The sequence below is a fragment of the Capra hircus genome, chromosome 1, assembly GCF_001704415.2.
Source record: "Capra hircus breed San Clemente chromosome 1, ASM170441v1, whole genome shotgun sequence".
In the NCBI taxonomy this organism is placed as follows: domain Eukaryota; kingdom Metazoa; phylum Chordata; class Mammalia; order Artiodactyla; family Bovidae; genus Capra; species Capra hircus.
Genome location: NC_030808.1, coordinates 127351793 through 127373040, shown reverse-complemented (window position 1 = coordinate 127373040; position 21248 = coordinate 127351793). Strand labels below are relative to the sequence as shown.

The window sequence follows — 21248 nt, the reverse complement described above, 5'->3', positions numbered from 1 at the left end:
GGCTCAGCAGAGGGCAGCTGCTACTTGCCTTAGGTTATTATTATTGTTATTTAAATCGGGGAAGAAGTCTTTTAGTTCCCCATCTTTCAGTCAGTTCAGTTCAGTCACTCAGTCGTGTCTGATTCTTTTCGACCCCATGAATCGCAGCACGCCAGGCCTCCCTGTCCATCACCAACTCCTGGAGTTCACTCAGACTCACGCCCATCGAGTCAGTGATACCATCCAGCCATCTCATCCTCTGTTGTCCCCTTCTCCTCCTGCCCCCAATCCCTCCCAGAATCAGGGTCTTTTCTAATGAGTCAACTCTTCGCATGAGGTGGCCAAAGTATTGGAGTTTCAGCTTCAGCATCAGTCCTTCCAATGAACACCTGGGACTGATCTTTAGGATGGACTGGTTGGATCTCCTTGCAGTCCAAGGGACTCTCAAGAGTCTTCTCCAACACCACAGTTCAAAAACATCAATTCTTCAGCGCTCAGCTTTCTTCACAGTCCAACTCTCACATCCATACATGACCACTGGAAAAACCATAGCCTTGACTAGACAGACCTTTGTTGGCAAAGTAATATCTCTGCTTTTCAATATGCTATCTAGGTTGGTCATAACTTTTCTTCCAAGGAGTAAGCATCTTTTAATTTCATGGCTGCAGTCACCATCTGCAGTGATTTTGGAGCCCCCCAAAATAAAGTCTGACACTGTTTCCACTGTTTCCCCATCTATTTCCCATGAAGTGATGGGACCAGTTGCCATGATCTTTGTTTTCTGAATGTTGAGCTTTAAGCCAACTTTTTCACTCTCCTCTTTCACTTTCATCAAGAGGCTTTTTAGTTGCTCTTCACTTTCTGCCATAAGGGTGGTGTCATCCGCATATCTGAGGTTATTGATATTTCTCCCAGCAATCTTGATTCCAGCTTGTGTTTCTTCCAGCCCAGCGTTTCTCATGATGTACTCTGCATATAAGTTAAATAAGCAGGGTGACAATATTCAGCCTTGACGTACTCCTTTTCCTATTTGGAACCAGTCTGTTGTTCCATGTCCAGTTCTAACTGTTGCTTCCTGACCTGCGTACAGATTTCTCAAGAGGCAGGTCAGGTGGTCTGGTATTCCCATCTCTTTCAGAATTTTCCACAGTTTATTGTGATCCACACAGTCAAAGGCTTTGGCATAAAGTAGAAATAGATGTTTTTCTGGAACTCTCTTGCTTTTTCCATGATCCAGCGGATGTTGGCAATTTGATCTCTGGTTCCTCTGCCTTTTCTAAAACCAGCCTGAACATCTGGAAGTTCATGGTTCATGTACTGCTGAAGCCTGGGCTTGGAGAATTTTGAGCATTACTTTCCTAGTGTGTGAGATGAGTGCAATTGTGTGGTAGTTTGAGCGTTCTTTGCATTGCCTTTCTTTGGGATTGGAATGAAAACTGACTTTTCTAGTCCTGTGGCCACTGCTGAGTTTTCCAAATGTGCTGGCATATTGAGTACAGCACTTTGACAGCATCATCTTTCAGGATTTGAAATAGCTCAACTGGAATTCCATCACCTCCACTAGCTTTGTTTGTAGTGATGCTTTCTAAGGCCCACTTGACTTCACATTCCAGGATGTCTGGCTCTAGGTGAATGATCACACCATCGTAGCATATAACCTTGTGTAAGTTTAAGAGTCAAATGTGTTCCTCTGATACACTTAAGTATCACAAAACAGTTGCCACTGTAGCGTCAGGAGACACGTCCATCACCTCATATAATTTGTTGTTGTTGTTCAGTCCCTAAGCCATGTCCAACTCTTTGCAGCCTCATGGACTGCAGCACTCCAGGCCTCTCTGTCCTTCACTATCTCTTGGAGTTTGCTCAGATTCATGTCCATTGAGTCAGCGATGCTAACCGTCTCATCCCCTGCTTCCCTCTTCTCTTTTTGCTTCGGTCTTTCCCAGCATCAAGATTCTTTCCAATGAGTTGGCACTTCACATCAGGTGGCCAAAGTATCAGAGCTTCCGCTTCAGCATCAGTCCTTCCGATGACTATTCAGGGTTGATTTCCTTGAGGATTGACTGGTTTGATATCCTTGCTGACCAAGGGCCTCTCAAGAGTCTTCTCCAGCACCACAGTTCAAAAACATCAATTCTTTGGCGCTCAGTCTTCTTTATGGTCCAACTCTCTGTCTAGGTTTGTCATAGCTTTCCCTCCGAGGAGCAAGTGTCTTTTAATTTCATGGCTGTAATCACCATTCTCAGTGATTTTGGAGCCCAAGAAAATCTGTCACTGCTTTTCCCCTTCTAATTGCCATGAAGTTTTTGCCATCACCTCATATAATTGCCATTTCTTATTTGTACATTTGAGATCTATCCCCTAGCAACTTGCAAGATTATTAATAACTTTATTAATACTGTATTAATAATATGATATTATTAGATTGTTATTATTATCCAAGGTCAGGGGGATCTGGTTTTGCCATATCTTGAACTAAGAGATTTTTCTGCATTTTTCTCAGCTCACAATCAAACAGTTGATTTTGTCCGTCATTTTTCTCTACGACTATGTTTTTGTTCGTAACCTTCTACTGTCTGCCACTCCTTGTCTGGAGTAAAATAAGAAATAAGAAGTTGTCTGATTTTACAGGAAAATGAGTATTATAGGCGACTTATACCCAATGCAGAAGTGTTCTGGGCTCTGAGGGGTGTCTTGTGAGGAACACAGACTCTGGAGCCCACGGCTCTGCCTATTCCCAGAAGGCACGAGCCCTCTCTGCATTTGAGCCTCCTTGGCTCTAACGTGGGCACACAGGGCATGTGCAGAGGTGCTGAGGACTAAGCAGGCTCCCCAAGGGCAGTACTCACACAGCACCTGCGGCGTGAACTCCGTATTTGCTGCAGTGGTGGTGGTACTAGTACCATCCTCCAGTGGGGGTCTTTGCAGTACCCCCGACTCCTGTGGTCCTCACGCTGGCACACATCAACCTGGTACCCACACGGAGAACTGGAGAGGAAGAGGGAGTGGGTGTGTCTGGTGAGATCTGCCCAGTCTGGACTCTCAAAATCCACGCTGAGACAGCAGAGAGAAAATGGGTTTTTGTGAAGCTTGGGTTCGCTTGTTTGTTTTTACATATAGTTGTGGATATTATGGCCGTGGACGGACAGTGAGCAAATTCCTGGGTCCACTGGAGTTTGTGCGTCTATGGTTGGATCAGACCTTCTGGCAGGCCATGGGGGATGAGCTGCCCCCGAGTGGCAGGTCCCAACTTCCCATCACCGTGGTAGATGAGCTTCACTCGGCAGTAGAGGTGACGCTGCCAGTCTAGGGCTGTGTCTGGGCCTAGAAATGTTTTGTGTGGCCATACTAAATTACAGTAACTCAGAAATGTCACATAAAAATTTTGAATTCTTGGCTTTTTTGGAAAGGGCAGGGAATCTGGTAACAGGGGCCCACAATCCTGCTAAGGATCTGAGGTCCGAGCAGAGCAGTGGCCCCTGGTGTGTGTGTCTCCAGTGTCTGTGGGTGCCACCACTCTCCCCCTGCCCACCACTTCCATCTGCTGCATGCTGGCCACTTAGGGTACCTGCCTGGCTGTGAGGCATTGGAGTTTGCAGCCTCTGGTTTAAAACACAGATGTGCTTGTGATACTAGAAGTGGTTTTCATTCATGCACTGGTGGTCATTAGCTTTTTAAAAAGTTGTTTAAAAACAAGAAGTCATCTGCCTTGAAACTAGAAGTAGAAATAGAGTGGTCGTTTCTAAATTTACTAGCTACTATCCCTTATCAGGGCTCTTTACATACTGAAAATATTCATTTGCAGATCTCATCATTTACCACTTCTTAGTGGACACAGTCTTCTTCTTCCAGAGCTATCCCATAAGCACGGGATTCCTCTCGAGTCTAACTGGATGTTTTGACTGAGGGAGCAGGGAGCCAGGGTGAGAAACCTCGGCAGACTCCATCCAAGAATTCAGAGTACTCTTCAGTTTCCCGTAGCTTAAGAAAAACAAGCTTCCCCCATCCTCCTCTGGGCCTGTTTCTGAGCTCACACTGGGAAAGGTCAAATAAACACAATAAATCCATGAGATGGCCTTCATATTAAGCCCCTGGGGCTGATGCTGTTTAGCAAGAGGCTGAAGTGATGCCGTTTCCCAAGTGGAAGGAAGTTGGCCTGACCTTGGCGATTTGCTAGAAAACAGGAGTCAACTGTGCCAGTTGGCCTGAGTCGTTGGGAGGAGCGTAGTCCCAGGGCTGCGTGGGAAGGGGGTGGGTGGTTCTGTGGTTGGACCTGGAACGGGGAGGCCCCCTCGTGTGGTCTGCACCTGTTTCCTTCTCCTCTCCAAGGTCTGCAGGCCAAATCCCAGACAGAACCAGGTGGATTGGGCAGCCCGTTAGTAACTGACCCCATAGGCGGAGCCCCTCACCTGGGCCACCTCACAGCTTACCTTCCAGCCAGGGCTGGACTTTGTAGGGCCAGGGGCCCATCGCTGGTCCATTCAGGGACCTCTAGTGCACAGACAAGCTAGCACCATCGCCTGGAGCTGGGCCAGGGTCTGGGGCTCGGGGCGGGGGAGCACTGCCACCGAGGGATGGAATCAGCAGGGCTGCATTTCCAGTGCAGACTGTCACGCCACCTCCCAGGAGAGTCTGACTACAGAACGTGCCCTGAACCACACTGCCTGAATTCCAGTCCCATTTTAATTCCAGTCCCACCACTTAATTGCGGCTTTCAGCCAGTTACTCTGGGCCTTGGTTTCCTCAGTCTATAAATGGGGTCTCATGATAGTAGCTGCCTCACTGGGTCATAGTGAGGAGTGCGTATAGTAAGATGTAAAGTCCTTGGGACCTCTCATGACATAGGAAGTGCTAGGTAGGTTCTTGCTCTGATTGTTCATAACTATGATTATTTCCAAAAGTCCAACCAAAAGGCCCACTAAGAACACCAAGATGGGCTTTGAAAACCTACCAATATTCATGCTTCTGATGAAAAGACTGGAAGGAACGTCCCCCAAAGTAGAAGAGGCTGACGGACAGGGCTGGATCAGGGTCCCCTGGGTCTGGGTCTAACGCACTGGCTGCGCTGGCCTGCTCAGACCTCTGGTCAGAATTATCTGTGGCTGTCGACACGCAGGCATCCCACATGAGGTGTCGGGGCCTAAGCTCACCACACCAGCTGCCTCTTCCCCCCCACCCCACTCTGTCCTGAAGGTCTAACTGCTCTGAAAACAAATATGTGACCCACATATGCCAGGCCCTATGCTGGGCACCTCTGCCACCCTCTCATCCTCACCCTGCTCCCCCGTGAGGCAGCCTTCTACAAAGGAAGTATCTGCCATGTGAGACCAGAATTAACTCCACATCTTCTCACCCCAGACCTGTGCTTCTCCTTTCTAGTGAAGTGATATCTTCTCCCGAGCTATACTACATTCTCAGCAGGCAAGAGTGTAACTACCTATCAACTAGAATTTAACTGTAATTCATCTTCTAGCCAAGCTCTCATTTGAGCCAGACTGAGGCCAACTTGTGATTTTCCTCATTAACTTTTGCCCTTTTTCCTTTTTTCGTTTTTAACAACTTCTGATGGGCTTCTTGGATGGTGCTAGTGGTAAAGGACCTGCCTGGCAATGCAGGAGACAAAGAGACGGGGGTTTGATCCCCGGCTTGAGAAGATCTCCTGGAGGAGGGTGTGGCAACCCAGTCCAGTATTCTTGCTTGGAGGATCCCATGGATGGAAGAGCCTGGCGGGTTATAGTCAATAGGGTTGCAAAGAGTTGGACACAACTGAAGCAATTCAGCACGCACACACGAACTTCTGATACACAGCATTGGTTGTTTATTATTAAACATAACCTGTGGTTGCAATACGCTATCATCATTGATCCCATGCATAGCCTTCTTTCATTCTGTTTTGGTGATTCCTATATTTCTTTCTCTCTAATTTAATGCCACCATGAATCCATCAGCCGACTTAGGACTAGAACACTGACAACCAGGCACCTCTGTGCATCCTTTGTCCAGCCTTGCCAACCCCCACAGCCTGCCTCAAAGCCACCACTCCTGAATTTTGTATTTCCCCTTCCTTGTAGATTTTTTTAGACACATATGGCATGTGTCTAGATAATACCTTGTTTAATTTAGTTCTCAGACTTTCTAGTTTGCCCCTTCCATTCCCCTACCACACTGTGTTCATTACAATGTGAGAAGTGAAAGTGTTAGCCACTCAGTTGTGTCCGACTCTGAGACCCCATGGACTGTAGCCCACCTGGCTCCCCTCTCCGTGGAATTCTCCAGGCAAGAATACTGGAGTGGGTAGCCATTTCCTTCTCCAGGGGATCTTCCTGTCCCAGGGATTGAACCAGGGCCTCCTGCATTGCAGGCAGATTCTTTACCATCTAAACCACCAGGGAAGCCCATTCATTACCATAATTTTAAGTAAACCTGCTCTCAGGCTGGCAACTCCTGCTCTCCGCACACTCATTCTTCTTCTTTCAAAAGAGGAATGGGGGTCCCATCCCTGAGGGCCCCAACCTTGCCCTGGATGGGATGAGTACCCTGCTCCCCGCTTTAGTCTTCGCATGTTGGACGTGCTTCTTTCAGTAGGGGCAGCCGGGTGTTCCCATGGCTGCAGCAGCAGAGAAAACTTAAGGGTGTTAGGATGACCCGTGGTGCAGGGTGCACGCCAGCCAGGCCTCTTCCCGCTCCCAGGGCTCCTCTCCCCACATGACCAGGGGCTGTCCTAGCCCAGGGGCAGGGTGTCCAGCCATCGTGCGGCTCCCTGGGGCAGGCTCCAAACTGAAAACAAGTCAGATTTTATGGGAAATTTTTCAGCTGAGTCAGGAGCATCCCTCCAGCTCCAGACCAAGGAACCAGTGCAGAGTGTTGCTAATTCTGTGTGCCCACAGGAACCTTGCTGGAGGCTTCTTGAGCTGGGTGGTAGGAAAAGGCTACTTTTAAATTCGTTCCTTGCACCAGAAGAGCTGGGCCATAGTTTACTTTGTAGAGATGAAGGCTCATTGCAACTGCCTCCCTTGACGCAGACACCAGCCCCCCCATTCTCATGGGCCCAACAGCCACGATGTCCAAAGCAGAGCCATGGGGCTGGGCACAAGGACAAGAGCCAGTCCCTGCCTGTGGGATCTCACAGTCCTCAGGGGCGAAGACGACGTCACCACAACATCAGGTGATGCCCAGAATGTCACATGGGGTGGGTCCATCCCCAAATGCTCCCAGTCACCCAGATGGGCACTTGACTAAGACCCCTAGGGTACAGCCATTTCCAGTGAGAAACGAACACCGACTTTTTTTAATTTAACAGCCTAGATTTTCTCCAACAATTGATTGTTGTTCCCTCAAAGTATCTGCTGGAAAAACTGTGAACTTTCCCCCATGTTACACAAGAGAGATTCTTTGGACACATCTTAGAGGTATGCCTTCAGAGGCAACAGACATCCTTCTTACCCATCAGTGGAGCTAACTCTTATTCACCTAAGAGAGCTAAACTTCTCTTAATTGCCACCTCCTCCAGGAAGCCATCCTGGACACTCCCATGCTGGCTTAGGCGGCCCCTCTTACTGGCTCCCACTACAATTCCTTCTCTTAAGCATAGACCCCACTGGTCTCCCTGTCCTATCTGTCATCCCGTGAATCTCTGTGTGTCTGGCTACGTACTCAAGACCTGCAAATCACGTCTATACATAGAAGTCTGATGAATACGTGCATGAATGATGAGCATCAGTTGGACAAGACTTTATCCCCAGAATCCACGAACATGACATTAGAACGCGGGTATCCCTCCAAACCCTTCTTGAGAAGGCTTTCGTTAAAACAGTGATGTTTTTTGTGCCTTGGCTTCTCCATCTGCAGGATGGATCAGTGAAGTTATCTTCCGTGGTTCAAGTTCGCTGCTGAAGCAGACTGGCTTTGGCCTTGTACTAGGGTGGAGGCTGAACTTGGAATCCTCTCCAGTACAGCTTCCCACACCCCAGCCAGGCTCTCAGAAGCTGGACAGGAGATGGGAGCATCTTCCTTCTCCCCACTCTCTCCCAACCCCAGCACATAGAGGCTTCTCCAGTCTGCCTCTGCTTGGAGGTTGAGATGCCTCAACAGGGGCCAAGGCCATGAAGCCCCCAGGAGGGAAGTCCCCAGCACCCTCCTGGAGCTATTCATTCATCCTCACAGCTGAGGGAGTGCAGCACCTAACACCTCCTGGCTTTGTCAGGGCCAGACTTGGCTACAGAGTAAGCGGAACAGCACCTCCAGCCCTACTGAGATCTTGGCCAGCAGGACAGAGAGTATCAGTGGAGGAAAAATCCGTAGACAGAGGATTCAGGTCAGCAGATTCCTTGTTCTTTTGACAATTCTGTGGCTAAAATGAGCCTCATCTGGTACAGCCTCTGAGCTGCCAGCCTTGCCTTCCAAATAACAGCAGGTTGTAACCAGCTAGCCTCAGGCTTCCCTGGTAGCTCAGCTGGTAAAGAATCCATCTGTAATGCAGGAGACCCCCATTCTATTCTTGGGTTGGGAAGATCCTTTGGAGGAGAGATAGGCTACCCACTCCAGTATTCTTGGGCTTCCCTGGTGGCTCAGATGGTAAAGAATCCGCCTGCAATGCAGGAGACTTGGGTTCGATCCCTGGATTAGGAAGATCCCCTGGAGGAGGGCGTGACAACCCATTCCAGCATTCTTGCCTGGAGAATCCCCATGGACAGAGGAACCTTGTGGGCTGCATGCATTGGCTCTGAAGAGTTGGAGGTGACTACAGATGCAACAGCCAGCCTCAGCATCACCTCCCCCAGGAAGCCTACCTGGCCTGTGCCAGCGGCTTGGGAGCCACGACCCTGGGTTTCCAAGCCTCCCCTAACATGTATCTCACAGGTCTCCTTGGCCTTGCCATTCACTTTTTCATGGGCATTGAAGCCTAATTTGATTGGGTTCAGTCAGAGTCCTTTCACTGCCAAGATGAAATGCGACTTCTGTTCCGCCAAGCGTCAGCTGGTGGAAAGGACCCCCAGCCTTCTTGCCAATCCACTTGCCGCACTGGTAGAATCCGAGGCCCCGAGGAGGATGGGAAGGCCGCTCTGCCAGATGGTGGCCGAGGCCAGCCAGAGCCCAGGGCTGCCAGCTGCTCGGTCACTTCCTAGTCAGCTGTGAGGTGGAACGGGACACCCATGACCTGAATGCCAGAGTCTTCTTGTGCCCAGCCCCCAGCCCTGCACTTCCACTCCCTGGCCACCCCGTCCCACCTGCCTGCCTGCCCCCATACTCTTTGTCCCCGGGAATAATGAATTGTTCAGCTGGGTGAGGAGGGAGGCGAGGAAAAACAGTGCTGATGGGCTGAGCAACAGAGCAAAGTAATGGTCACGGAGAGAAGGGGAGAGGCCGTGGCTGATCCGCGGTCACTGGGTTCCTGGAAGGGGCATTGAGGGGCGATGCTGAGGTCCATGGTGTGGCCCAGGACGTGGGTTGGAGGAGCATGGCCCTAAGGATGAGGCAGTCCAGAACCAGGAGGTTGAGTGATTGAGAGTGTTGTGCCCATGGAGGAATCCATCTTCAGGGGGTGGCAGGTATCGGTGGAGAGGGGACCAGGGAGGCCAGGACAGAGCCCCAACAAATGAGGGGCTAGAGGTCAGCAGATGACAGCATTGAAGATCAGGAAAGGATGGAGCCAAATGGTGTGAGCCACGGAGGAGCTGGGACTTCTCACAGCAGACGGAGGCTGTAGAGCTTGGTGTGTGGCTGCCGAAGCAAGGGGTCCTGCTCACCTCCTGCCCTGAGTCACCAACAGCCCCCAGGGAAGGCTGAAAGGTCTGGGGTGTCCTGGGAGAGGATGCTGGGTTCAGTTAGGGTGGAGCAGCACTTCCAGAGGGCACAGTGGAAGGTCTGAGGCTGGGGGAGCCGAGGTCTGGGGTCAGAGGTCAGGATGCCTGGAGCACTACCCAGGGCAGCACTTCAGAGACACGATAGCTACTGGATGGAGGCTCTTCCAAGCGTCACACTCTAATGGGTCTTCATATCACTTATTCTACCTTCCTTTCCTTCTGTGTTCCATTTACTCTCCCCATTTCCTGGAAGCTTGTGCCATCGTGTTTCTTGAATTCCTTTTTCATTTTGCTGGAGTATCTCCTGAAGTAACTTTCAGGCTGGGTGGGCAGAGACTCTTCTTTTAGAGCCGTGGAACACATCTGAAAATGCAGCTGCTATTCACTCCACGGCAGTGTAGTTCCACCTGCTTAGGAGCACCGTGGAGTCTTCAGGTGAGAATACTTTGCTGCTGAGTCTGGGTCAGGGAGCTGGTGGGTGGGCCAGCCCCTCGGGCACTTCCACCTGCTAGACGTGTCCATGCCCGTGATGCTTGTTGGCACTGAGTTCCTCTGAAGATGTTGCTTTTGTCCTGGCTGTAGTCACAACCTTTTTTTGTTGGAGAAACAGTGAAGCTTGCTAAGAGAAAACTCCAGATTCCATGAGCTTTCTAGATGGAAGCAGAGGTCTCTGTTGACTGTGAGAGGGCCAGTTGGTAGAGGGGTGCTGTATTTTGGAAGTGAGCTAGTAATAACACATTCCTCCATTGTATAGTTAGCTAAGTGGATTGACGCCTGACAGATTCAGTCCTAGAGGGTGGGGGAACCACCTTATCAGGGAGGAGGTGACACTTAATTTGAGTGCTGAAAGAGGACCTACAGGTGTCTGGCAGGCAGTACAGGGAAGGGTGTTCTAGCTGAAGGAACAGCATGAAGGGAGGCCTAGAGGCATGCAGGCAATGCTGTGAGTCCTTAGACACCAAACCCATAGTCTGTGGAAAGTGATTAGTACAGTGTCTGACATGCAGAGTGGGGGTGTGCTTGCCCACATGTGTGTCTTCTGAAAACAAAGTGTCTACTCAAGTTCAGATTTCAGAGCTGTCACTGAAAGCTTCCCCCATCTGCTGACCATCGTCTAAACTGTTTCAAAAGACTTTGATATCTTGACCTTTAAAACGTTCATCTTTTTTTTTCCAAAATATGATTGCAGGAATGGGGGTAGGGTGATAATTGGTGTCTTGGCATCTCCCCACCATCAGCAGAGGAGGCTTCTAGGGGCCCAGATAAAGAGCTTAAGGCACCAAGTGCCTAGATATCCACTGTTTCCTTCACATAGATCATCAAAACCAGATGAGCTAATGCACTCGTTTTATTGACAAGAAAACAGAGCTCCTAGGAAGTTTGTAGGTCATGCAGAGGGTCAGTGGTGGAGAATTATCGAAAATTCAGCTCACTGGAGAACTTTGGAAATGATTGCCTTGTGATATTTTTAGCACAGAACCAGACATCCAGCCCTGGCTCCAGTAAGTCTTCATCAAGAGTAGAGCATTGTTGTCAACTAGGATGACGTACTGGGGCATTTTTAGGACCATAATAAGTAAATTATTTACTGTTTTTAAAGGTTCCTCTTGGGCTGATGGCATAAGATGTACTGTAGAGAGGATGCCTTTGCAGCAAGAGGCATGTTATGTCATACCATCGTCACAGCTTAGATAGAGGCGTTGCTACGCCCATTGTACAGATGAGAAAAATGTGACTCTGGGAGGATGAGCCAGCTCTCTGGACCACTGGTGGTGAGAGCAGGAGCTGGGATTCCAAGCCAGCCGCTTCCACCTACTTTGTCTGTTGAGGCCAAAAGGTGGGAAGGTGCCTCGCTTATGTTGTGTCCACACCCTCCCACCAGGGAGACAAGGCATTCCTAACTCAGCCAGAGAGTAATTTTTTTAACATAAACTTGTTTTTAAAGTATAACGTATAGGATGAAGGTATACTAGTTTCAGGTGATTAAGCCTGATGGTTTTTTACAAACTAAACGCACTAGTATTGCCAGAACTCAAAATCAAGGAGCAGAACAATATCTGCTCCTCCCTAGTCACTGCTCCCCACCATGCCCGATTTCATGCCCAATGTCACCACTGCCCGATTTCATCATCCTGCTATTGAGCTCTGTACAGATAAGGTTTCACCATACTTACTTCTTTCACTTCGAATTATTAAGAGTGGTTCATCCTTTTTTTTTTTTTTTTTAAATGTGTCTGTGGTTCCTTTGGGCTTCCCAGGTGGCGCTAGTGGTAAAGAACCCACCTGCCAATGCAGGAGACAAAAGAGACCTGGGTTCGATCTCTGGGTTGGGAAGATCCCCTGGAGAAGGGAATGGCAACGACTCCAGTATTCTTGCCTGGAGAATCCCATGGACACAGCAGCCTGGCGGGCTACAGTTCAAAGGGTCACAAAGAGTCAGACACAACTGAAAGCGATTTAGCATGCACACACGTGGTTCCTTCATTCTCGTGGTTGATTAGTATTCTACTCTAAGAAGAGACTGGGGGCTTCCCAGGTAGCTCAGTTGGTAAAGAATCCACTCGCAATGCAGAAGACCTGAGTTCAATCCCTGGTTGGGAAGATCCCTTGGAGAAGGGAATGGCAACAACTCCAGTATTCTTGCCTGGAGAATCCCATGGACACAGGAGCCTGGCAGGCTACAGTCCCTGGAGTCGCAAATGAACACGACTGACCAACTAAGCACACACAGCATGAGAAGAGACTCCTAATCACCCATGAGAATGAAGGGACTTAGCGACGAAACACCACACACACCACACCACAGGAAGAGACACAGCTTGTACATGCACTCCACCACGGGTGGAGAGTAGAATTCTTGAAGCATCCAAGCACACGCATTTCGGTGAGCCTGTATATACCAGGGGAGGCTGTGGGCCATAGGTGCAGTCTCAGTAGACACTCCCAGTTTCCCAGAATGGTTGTGCCCGTTTACACACCCTCCTGAAGCCGTATGCGCGCTCCAGTTGCTCTGCATCCTCACCAGCATTTACCACTACCTTATTTTCACTTCAGCCATTATTGTTGGCATATAGCAGGGTCACATCATGGTGTTAATTTGAACTTCTCTGATACTTCTTGAAATTGAGCACTTTTTCATGTATTTATTGGTTATTTGGAAATTCAGTTTTGTAAACAATGATTCCTTTTAAAATTCATTTTTGTCAGAAAATATTTCTGAGAGTGGCTCCCACGCTGAAAGATGCTGTATTTCTCTTCCCACCTGGGTGATCGTTTCTAAGCCTTGACATCTGGCAGTTCGAGAATGGCTTCAAAGCCAGAGGGAGCAAGAAAGAGGCGTTGGGGGATGGCCCAGGCCACGCTGGACATCCTCCGAGCTCTGGAGGCTCCACAGCCATGGCAAGAACTTTCTCTGTGGGCTTTGGGGTTGCTGTGAAGTCTTCAGTTAAAGTTCCCTTAGAAATTAGGAAAGATGGTTTATATTTCACATTGAGGGCTAAAGGCATACTCTGAACTCCAGCCCCTCTCACTTCCCTTGCTTCCTTTGGAGTTTGGGCTCTGGGTTGATTTCAGTGACTATGGAGGAATGGGGGAAAAACAGAGCTCTTTCCCTCTCTTCAGCTCCTAAGTGGGCAGGGAACACACAGAATTGAGTTTGCTGAGCAGGCTTATTAGCATTCTGGACATTGAAGACCTAGAATGTGCCTGGAGCTTTAAAAGCTCTTACAAAAGCTCTTAAATCCTGGCAGTGATTGTCAAACCTTAACAGCTCCAAATTTTCCTGTTGCAAAATGCAAACCCATCTCCCGCCACTCAAAGAAAGAATTGCTGTCCTCCCAGCAGTGCTTAGTCGTTCAGTCGTGTCCAACTCTTTGTGACCCCATGGACTGTAGCCCGCTAGGCTCCCCTGCCCATGAGGATTCTTCAGGCAAGAATACTGGAGTGGGTTGCCATGCCCGCCTCCAAGGGATCTTCCCAATCCAGGGATTGACCCCTGGTCTCCCACATTGCAGGCAGATTCTTTACCATCTGAGGCACCAGGGAAGCCTGGCCTCCCAGCAGACCCCATCTCATTAACAGCCCTGCCCAAGCTCATCCTCACAAAGGGTGACCTGGATGGAGAAGAGATAGTCAGAGGTGCCAAATGTCTGACACCTACTATGTGCTGGTTACTGTGCCAAGTGCGTTATACTTTCTAACTCATTAAGCCCTCATCACAAGCCTCTTGCCCTGTTCTCAGGGGGTTTACAGGAGTATAGGGAGCGAAGTCAGAAACCTTGCCAGCTGAGAGCAGTTTATTTCAATAGCTTGTAACAGCTACAGAAGACACACCCCAAAGTAGCAAGTCAATTCATTCATTTAATAGACAGTTTCTGGGCCATCCCCCTGTGACAGGCCCAGGCTGGGGATTGGGGGCCCTAAGACAGGTGTGTCAGGCTGATGTCTTTTAAATTCACCATCTCCTTGTAATTGTAATTTAACAATGGATAAGGAGATAAAAGGGACAGGACAACTAAATGCAACGAATGATTCTTGGCTGGGCTGTTTTGCTAGAAAGGACATTTTGAAACTGTGGGTGATCCTTGATTGGGATTAATCCATGGCAGTAGTGCCACAGAATCTGGTTTAATGGCTGCACTGTGGTACATACAGGAGAATGACCCCACTGCCCATTTGTTAGGAAATGCACACTAAAGTAATTAGGGGTGACTGGGCATCAGGTTGGCAACTTACTCAAATGGGTCAGGAAAAATGTTCTTCGTACCCATACTCACAAACGTTCTGGAAGTTCATTGTTTTTAGAATAAATGTTTTTATTTTAAAATTTTTAAATAATGTTATGTATTTATTTATGGCTATGCTGAATTCTTGTCGCTCTGAGGGCTTTTCTCTGGCTGTGTCTGGCAGGGGCTACTCTCTAGCTGCCGTGTGCCGGCTTCTCGTGGTGGCGGCTTCTCTTGTGGAACACGGGCTCTAAGCGCTTCGTCTCTGTGGTGGCAGCACACGGGCTGGGTTGTTTCAGCTCCTGGGCTCTGGAGCACAGGCTCAGTAGTTGTGGTGCACGAGCTTAGTTGGTCCACGGTGTGTGGGATCTTCCTGGATTAGGGACTGAACGCATGTCTCCTGCACTGGAAAGTGGATTCTTTACCACTGAGCCACCAGGGAAGCCCCCAAAAAATTTTTAACGTAAAAAAAAAAATGAAATAGAAAGTCCTTGCCACAGTTGTCTGGGTGAAGGAAGAGAGCACTTCCATTCAAGGTGGTGCCCAGGCCTGTTCCACCAATACACCAAGAGTGGGGACCAGTTCCCTAGCTCCCGCTATGCACCATGCCCAGGGTGAGGCGCTGTGCTTTTGTCCTTTCCTTTAATCTTCTCTGGGAACTTGGGGGTTGTTGCTCCATTTTACAAGTGAAGAAACAAGCGCTCCCAGTGCCAGACTGAGGCACAGACAAAGTTGGCAGAGTTGGAGCTTGAAATCAGGGACTTTGAATTCCTGGAGATCCCCCAGAGGGCATATGCCAGAAGAGGGGGGTCGATGGCCCTGAAGAGCGTGAGAAGGGGAATATGGCTGGCAGGGTCCACGTTGAAATGGGCAGGTGAGAGCAGAAAAGGCGTCTTGGTGGCAGGGCAGCCCCTTTCAGTTCAGTTCAGTCGCTCAGATGTGTTGACCCTGCGACCCCATGGACTGCAGCATGTCAGGCCTCTGTCCGTCACCAACTCCCAGAGCCAACACAAATGCATGTCCATTGAGTCGGTGATGCCATCCAACCATCTTATCCTCTGTCGTCCCCTTCTCCTCCTGTCTTCAATCTTTCCCAGCATCAGGGTCTTTTCAAATGAGTCGGCTCTTCGCATCAGGTGGCCAAAGTACTGGAGTTTCAGCTTCGGCATCAGTCCTTCCAATGCACACTCAGGACTGATCTCCCTTAGGATGGACTTGTTGGATCTCCTTGCAGTCCAAGCAACTCTCAAGAGTCTTCTCCAATACCACAGTTCAAAAGCATCAATTCTTCAGTGCTCAGCTTTCTTCATAGTCCAACTCTCACATCCGTACATGACCACTGGAAAATCCATAGCTTTGACTAGACAGACCATTGTTGGCAAAGTAATGTCTGCTTTTTAATATGCTGTCTAGTTAGGTCATAACTTTTCTTCCAAGGAGCAAGCATGAAAATAAAAGATTTTCATAGCTGCAGTCACTATCAACAGTGATTTTGGAGCCCCCCAAAATTAAGTCTCTCACTGTTTCCACTGTTTCCCCATCTATTTCCCATGAAGTGATAGGACCAGATGCCGTGATCCTAGTTTTCTGAATGTTGAGTTTTGAGCCAACTTTTTCACTCTCCTCTCTCACTTTCATCAAGAGGCTCTTTAGTTCTTCTTCACTTTCTGCCATAAGGGTGGTGTCATCCGCATATCTGAGGTTATTGATATTTCTCCCGGCAATCTTCATTCCAGCTTGTGCTTCATCCAGCCCAGCATTTCTCATGATGTACTCTGCATATAAGTTAAATAAGCAAGGTGACAATATATAGCCTTGATGTACTCCTTTCCCTATTTTGAAGCAACGTGTTGTTCCATGTCTAGTTCTAACTGTTGCTTCCTGACCTGCATACAGATTTCTCAAGAGGCAGGTCAGGTGGTCTGGTATTCCCATCTCTTTCAGAATTTTCCACAGTGTGTTGTGATCCACACAGTCAAAGGCTTTGGCATAGTCAATAAAGCAAAAATAGATGTTTTTCTGGAACTCTCTTGCTTTTTCCATGATCCAGTGGATTTTGGCAATTTGATTTCTGGTTCCTCTGCCTTTTCTAAAACCAGCTTGAACATCAGGAAGTTCACAGTTCACATATTGCTGAAGCCTGGCTTGGAGAATTTTGAGCATTACTTTACTAGCATGTGAGATGAGTGCAATTGTGTGGTGTTTGAGCATTCTTTGGCATTGCCTTTCTTAGGGTTTGGAATGAAAACTGACCTTTTCCAGTCCTGTGGCCACTGCTGAGTTTTCCAAATGTGCTGGCATATTGAGTGCAGCACTTTGACAGCATCATCTTTCAGGATTTGAAATAGCTCCACTGGAATTCCATCACCTCCACTAGCTTTGTTCATAGTGATGCTTCCTAAGGCCCTAAGGCAGCCCCTTAGGTGGGTGCAGACGTCATGGTGGGAGAAATGGGCATCGGTGACCTGAAAAGTGGTCGGAGCCAGAGTAAGAGTCTTTGGACTGGGTAAGCCCGGGAGGCAAGACACCCTCTCCTTCTTCATACTTTCAGTGACCTTTCAGTATGAAGCTCCACATACAAGCTTTTGTGCTGTGCTTGTCCAGACAAGCCTCTTTCCCTCTGAGCCTCCTTTTTTAGTCTCCTTTTTTCTGAAGTAGATGGCGTCAACCTTAAATGAAATAAACCTAACATAGCAAAGGGACAGAATAGAAGCTCAATAAATGTGGCTAAGAGATAAGACAATTTTCAGTTTCTAGCTGCCTGAGTCCAACTCCCAGATTTGCCATTTACCAGCTGTGTGTCTTTGGACAAGTAACTTACCTGCTCTGTATTTCTATTTCTTCCTCCTTAAAATGGGGATGATAATAGCTCCTACCCAGTTCCCACATGAGTGGGTACAGTCATGTCTGACTCTTTATGATCCCGTGGACTGTCTGCTTCTCCATCCATGGAATTCTCCAGGCGAGAGTACTGGAGTGGATTGCCATTCCCTTCTCCAGGGTATCTTCGCAACCTAGAGATCGAACCCAGGTCTCCTGCATTGCAGGCAGATTCTTTATTCTCTGTGCCACCAGGGAAGTCTAAAGAGCACATGAGTTGGGACAGATAAAGAGCTTAGCACAGCACCTGGCCACATGACACACCTTCAGTAAACAGTAGCTACAACTGTATTTCATCTTTTGTGTTGCCTGGTAAGTAAGTAGCAATTTCTCATTAAATAAGGACTTAAGGTTTTTTTTTGTCCCTAACGTCCAGTGGCACAGGCTGCAAGCACTGGTTCTATAGGAACTAAAAGGAGATCATGGGAAGGTCAAGAGGTCAAAGATGGGACAATTCAGGTGGAGAGGCAGGGAAAGGGGTCCTCAGAGGCCTAACTTTGGGGACAGTGCAAAGCTTAGATGGGAACCAGGTGGGGAAAGGGGGAAGAGAGCTGGGGGTAGGGGTGTTGCTAGGAGATAAGGACATCTGGAGGGGGCCCAAGCATGCTGACCATGTAACCACAGAACTCTGGGTGAGTAATCTGTTTTCTAGGCCTGGGAAAGAAGGGATGTCTGGGCCTTCCTGGTCAGCCTAAAGAGTTTGTATGAGGATTGAAAGAGGATACAGAGGTGAGAGCATTTAAAACCACCAACACTTCACCCCGATATGCCACCAGGCAGCCTCGCCCCACATGAAGGACGGCTAGGTATGCTGGTGTGTGGCTCCCAATGCAGCAGTCAAGTCTGGCTTTGATTTTAAGGGTTCTTCTCGTTAACTCTGCAACTCCAATAAATGAAAATTCCTATAAAATGCACTCTCAACACTCCCCCATTCTTTCCATTCCCTTGTGATATTATTCCTATCACAGCTCTCGTGTTAGTGCTTACCACTTACAGTTGTATTGTATCTTAGCATGTTATAGAATGCTTTTTAAACATCACATGTTCTATTGACCAAAAAAAAGTGCTAAGATGCAGCCACAGGCCTCTAGCATGTTCCTGTGGGCTTGGGAAAACTAGGGCTGCACAAGCCATGTGAGGCAGCAAATGACAGCATCCTCTTTATTCCTGACCCAGCTGAGTAGCACCATTCCCCTCTCTCCAGACCTCCCAGCCTGTCCTCTCTTATACCTCTATGCTTTTACCTGGTCTTTCTGCCTAGAACACGTCTCAACTCACATCACATAAAACTCCTATTCACCCTTCAAAACCCCATTTCAGGTATCCTCCCTTTAAAGCTTGTCAAACAATGGCCTGGCTTCTGTCCTTGTGCATGTAACAATTACTGCATATGTTACACTCTACTACAGTTATTCATGTATATAAACCTCCAGATGTCAAGCCTTCCTCCACTTTCAGGGCTGTCTTTGGCCTTGGCTTAGAGCTCTTTGTCCTGGACTCTCAGTATCCCCAGAGTCCGATCAGAGGGCCTGGAAGAGAATAAGAGCGTCATAAGTATGTCTGCAATAAACCTAGTTAAAGCTTGGTCCTATGTCCAGAGGTTCCATGGTACATGACTTTCAGTTCATCATTTTTTTTCCAGAAATAGACATTAGAAGAAAATGTATTCTTCCACTGACTATCAAAGGAGATTATGAGGAGAAGTTTGAGGGTTTAAAGACATTCCATAGCCCCTGCCCCACCTGTTTCTTAGAGGATACACCCTAGGCCAGCTGCTCTCACTTTTATCATGACCTGCAATGAGGAGTACTTTTTGCATTGACGCAGGATGAACACCTACATCGGAAAGAGAGCTTTCATAGAACAGTATTCACCCCTTACTATGGGCATGCCTCTCTGTTTTGTTCTTTTCTTTCCCTTTCTGTTCTTTATCGTTGGTCACCACCCAATGAATTGATTCCGTAAGTCTTTAGGCTGTTGCACCCACAGTTTGAAAAACACTGCTCTGACCCTTCAGTTTCCCCTAATAGGACCAGAGAAAGCTTCTCAGAGGAGCTCAGGGCCCCGAAGGGCAGCTCCGGGGCAGGCATCCGGGACTGTGCATGGGGTGGATGGGAGAGATGTGAGGACAGGCTCTCACAAGACTCTAACCCTCCTCCCTCTTCTTGCAGCCGAGCCCCTACCGCTGATGGACCTGTGCCGGAGATGCATCCGCCTGGCTCTGGGCCGCCAGCACCTGCAGGACATCAGCTCCCTGCCTCTGCCTCAGTCTCTCAAGAACTATCTGCAGTACCAGTGAGCCGGGGGCAGTGGGGACACCCACAGCCTGGGCCTGTCCCTTGTCGGTCACACAGTACATCAGGAAGGAGTCTCCCTCCCCACCCTGGTTCGCCGGGACATTCAGTTCTTTGAAAGGCCAAGGCGTCTTCCCTAGTTTGGAAACACAATGTCTGTTGCCAAAAGGATTTGCTGCCTTGGAAGCCACCCTCCCAAGTCAGACACCTCTTTGGAAGCCAGGAAGAGCCCGGAGCCTGCGCCGGGTTGGAGATCCTGCCCCGCTGAGCAGGACACAGCGGCCACCGATATTGATCCGCGAGCCTGTTTCCTTATTCAAGAGAATGAATAAAACATTTGGGCAGGAGACTTTGTGTTGTGGCCCCGCTGCAGACAGGGCCAGGGGAAAATTGGCCCGCTCTGGGGAGAACTTTGCCTCTGAATAATGAATGGCGAAAGCAGCTTGATGCGTGCCCTTTGGGCCCCCGCCCCTCCCAGAGCAGCAGGATTGTCGGGACACTTTCGGACTCTGCCCCTTTGAAAGACTTGTGACCCAGGGATGCCCAGCTATGGAATTGGCGAGCGGACAAAGCAGTGTTGAGACTCGTCCCAGCTTACCTCTCTGAATAGTGTTTACCTCCCCTCTCATGCGCTCCCCTTCCCCACCCTGACCCGCAGTCTCTGGATGCTCCGGGCACCTCTCTTCAGGGAAGCTGAGTCTGACAAGTTCACCCCAGGGAATGAGTGTCTCCTTTATTATTGTTGTTATTTTAAGTAGCGATGCATTTTAAGAGAGCAGTGTGGTGAGGGCAGTACTTAGTCCACAGGTGCTAATGGGGGGCTTGGGGGCCTTGTGACACCCAAGGGGGTGATGTCCTTGGCTGGGGAGCCTTCCCGGGGGGGGGGGCTGAGGGTCTCCAGGCAACTGTCCATTCAGGATGCAGCCTGGCTGCCACAAAGCTTTATTTGAGCGAATTATTTTTTCACTTGAGGAGACTCACGCGAGTTTGCTTCTGTTTCACATGTGTGTGTGTCTGTGTGTGTGTGTGCGCGTGCGCGTGCATGAGTGCCGTGCTGCGTATTTATCAGCTTGGGGCCACGGGGCAGCCTTGTAAGTGGGAGGGTGGACATGGGGCACGTTCTCCACTGGCCTGGCCTGTCCTCACTGGGGACCCATGCCGCTGCTGCTGCAGCCGCCGCACCACAGGGCATCTCTTGTGTTCCCAGCACTCCCTGCCCAGACCGATTTTTAACTGGAAATTGTCGCAAGAGTGGGACACCAGAGCCCCAGACGGCACTGCCTCCTGCCACCTTAATGTGAACTGACTGATGAATGAAGAGCGTTTCTAATAAAGTCTGTCCTTCAGTCCTTCCGCTGTCTATTCACTGCTCTTTGGGGAGGGGCTGGGAGAGCGTCTTCTGTCGGCCTAGCTGCCAAACCCTGAGAAGGCAGGCCTGTGCTTCCCTCTCCAGGCACGTCCCATCTCTTCCGTCTGGTTGTCCCCATGTGAGCCCAGACTCTAGGCATTTTACAAAGGCCTGCCCCAGCCAAGAGAACGGGCCTGGAACTGGGGGCCATATAAGGCTA

The 21248-nt window shown here is 49.1% G+C and overlaps 1 protein-coding gene across 1 annotated transcript in view; it reads left to right on the top strand.

Annotated features, from left to right (window-relative positions):
• SPSB4 (splA/ryanodine receptor domain and SOCS box containing 4) overlaps positions 1-21029 on the top strand; it is an 89753-nt gene extending 68724 nt beyond the window's left edge. The window contains exon 3 of the mRNA XM_018049789.1: positions 19558-21029. Within this exon, the coding sequence (XP_017905278.1) occupies positions 19558-19685 (128 nt within the window). The 3' untranslated portion in view covers positions 19686-21029. The remainder of the gene's footprint in view (positions 1-19557) is intronic.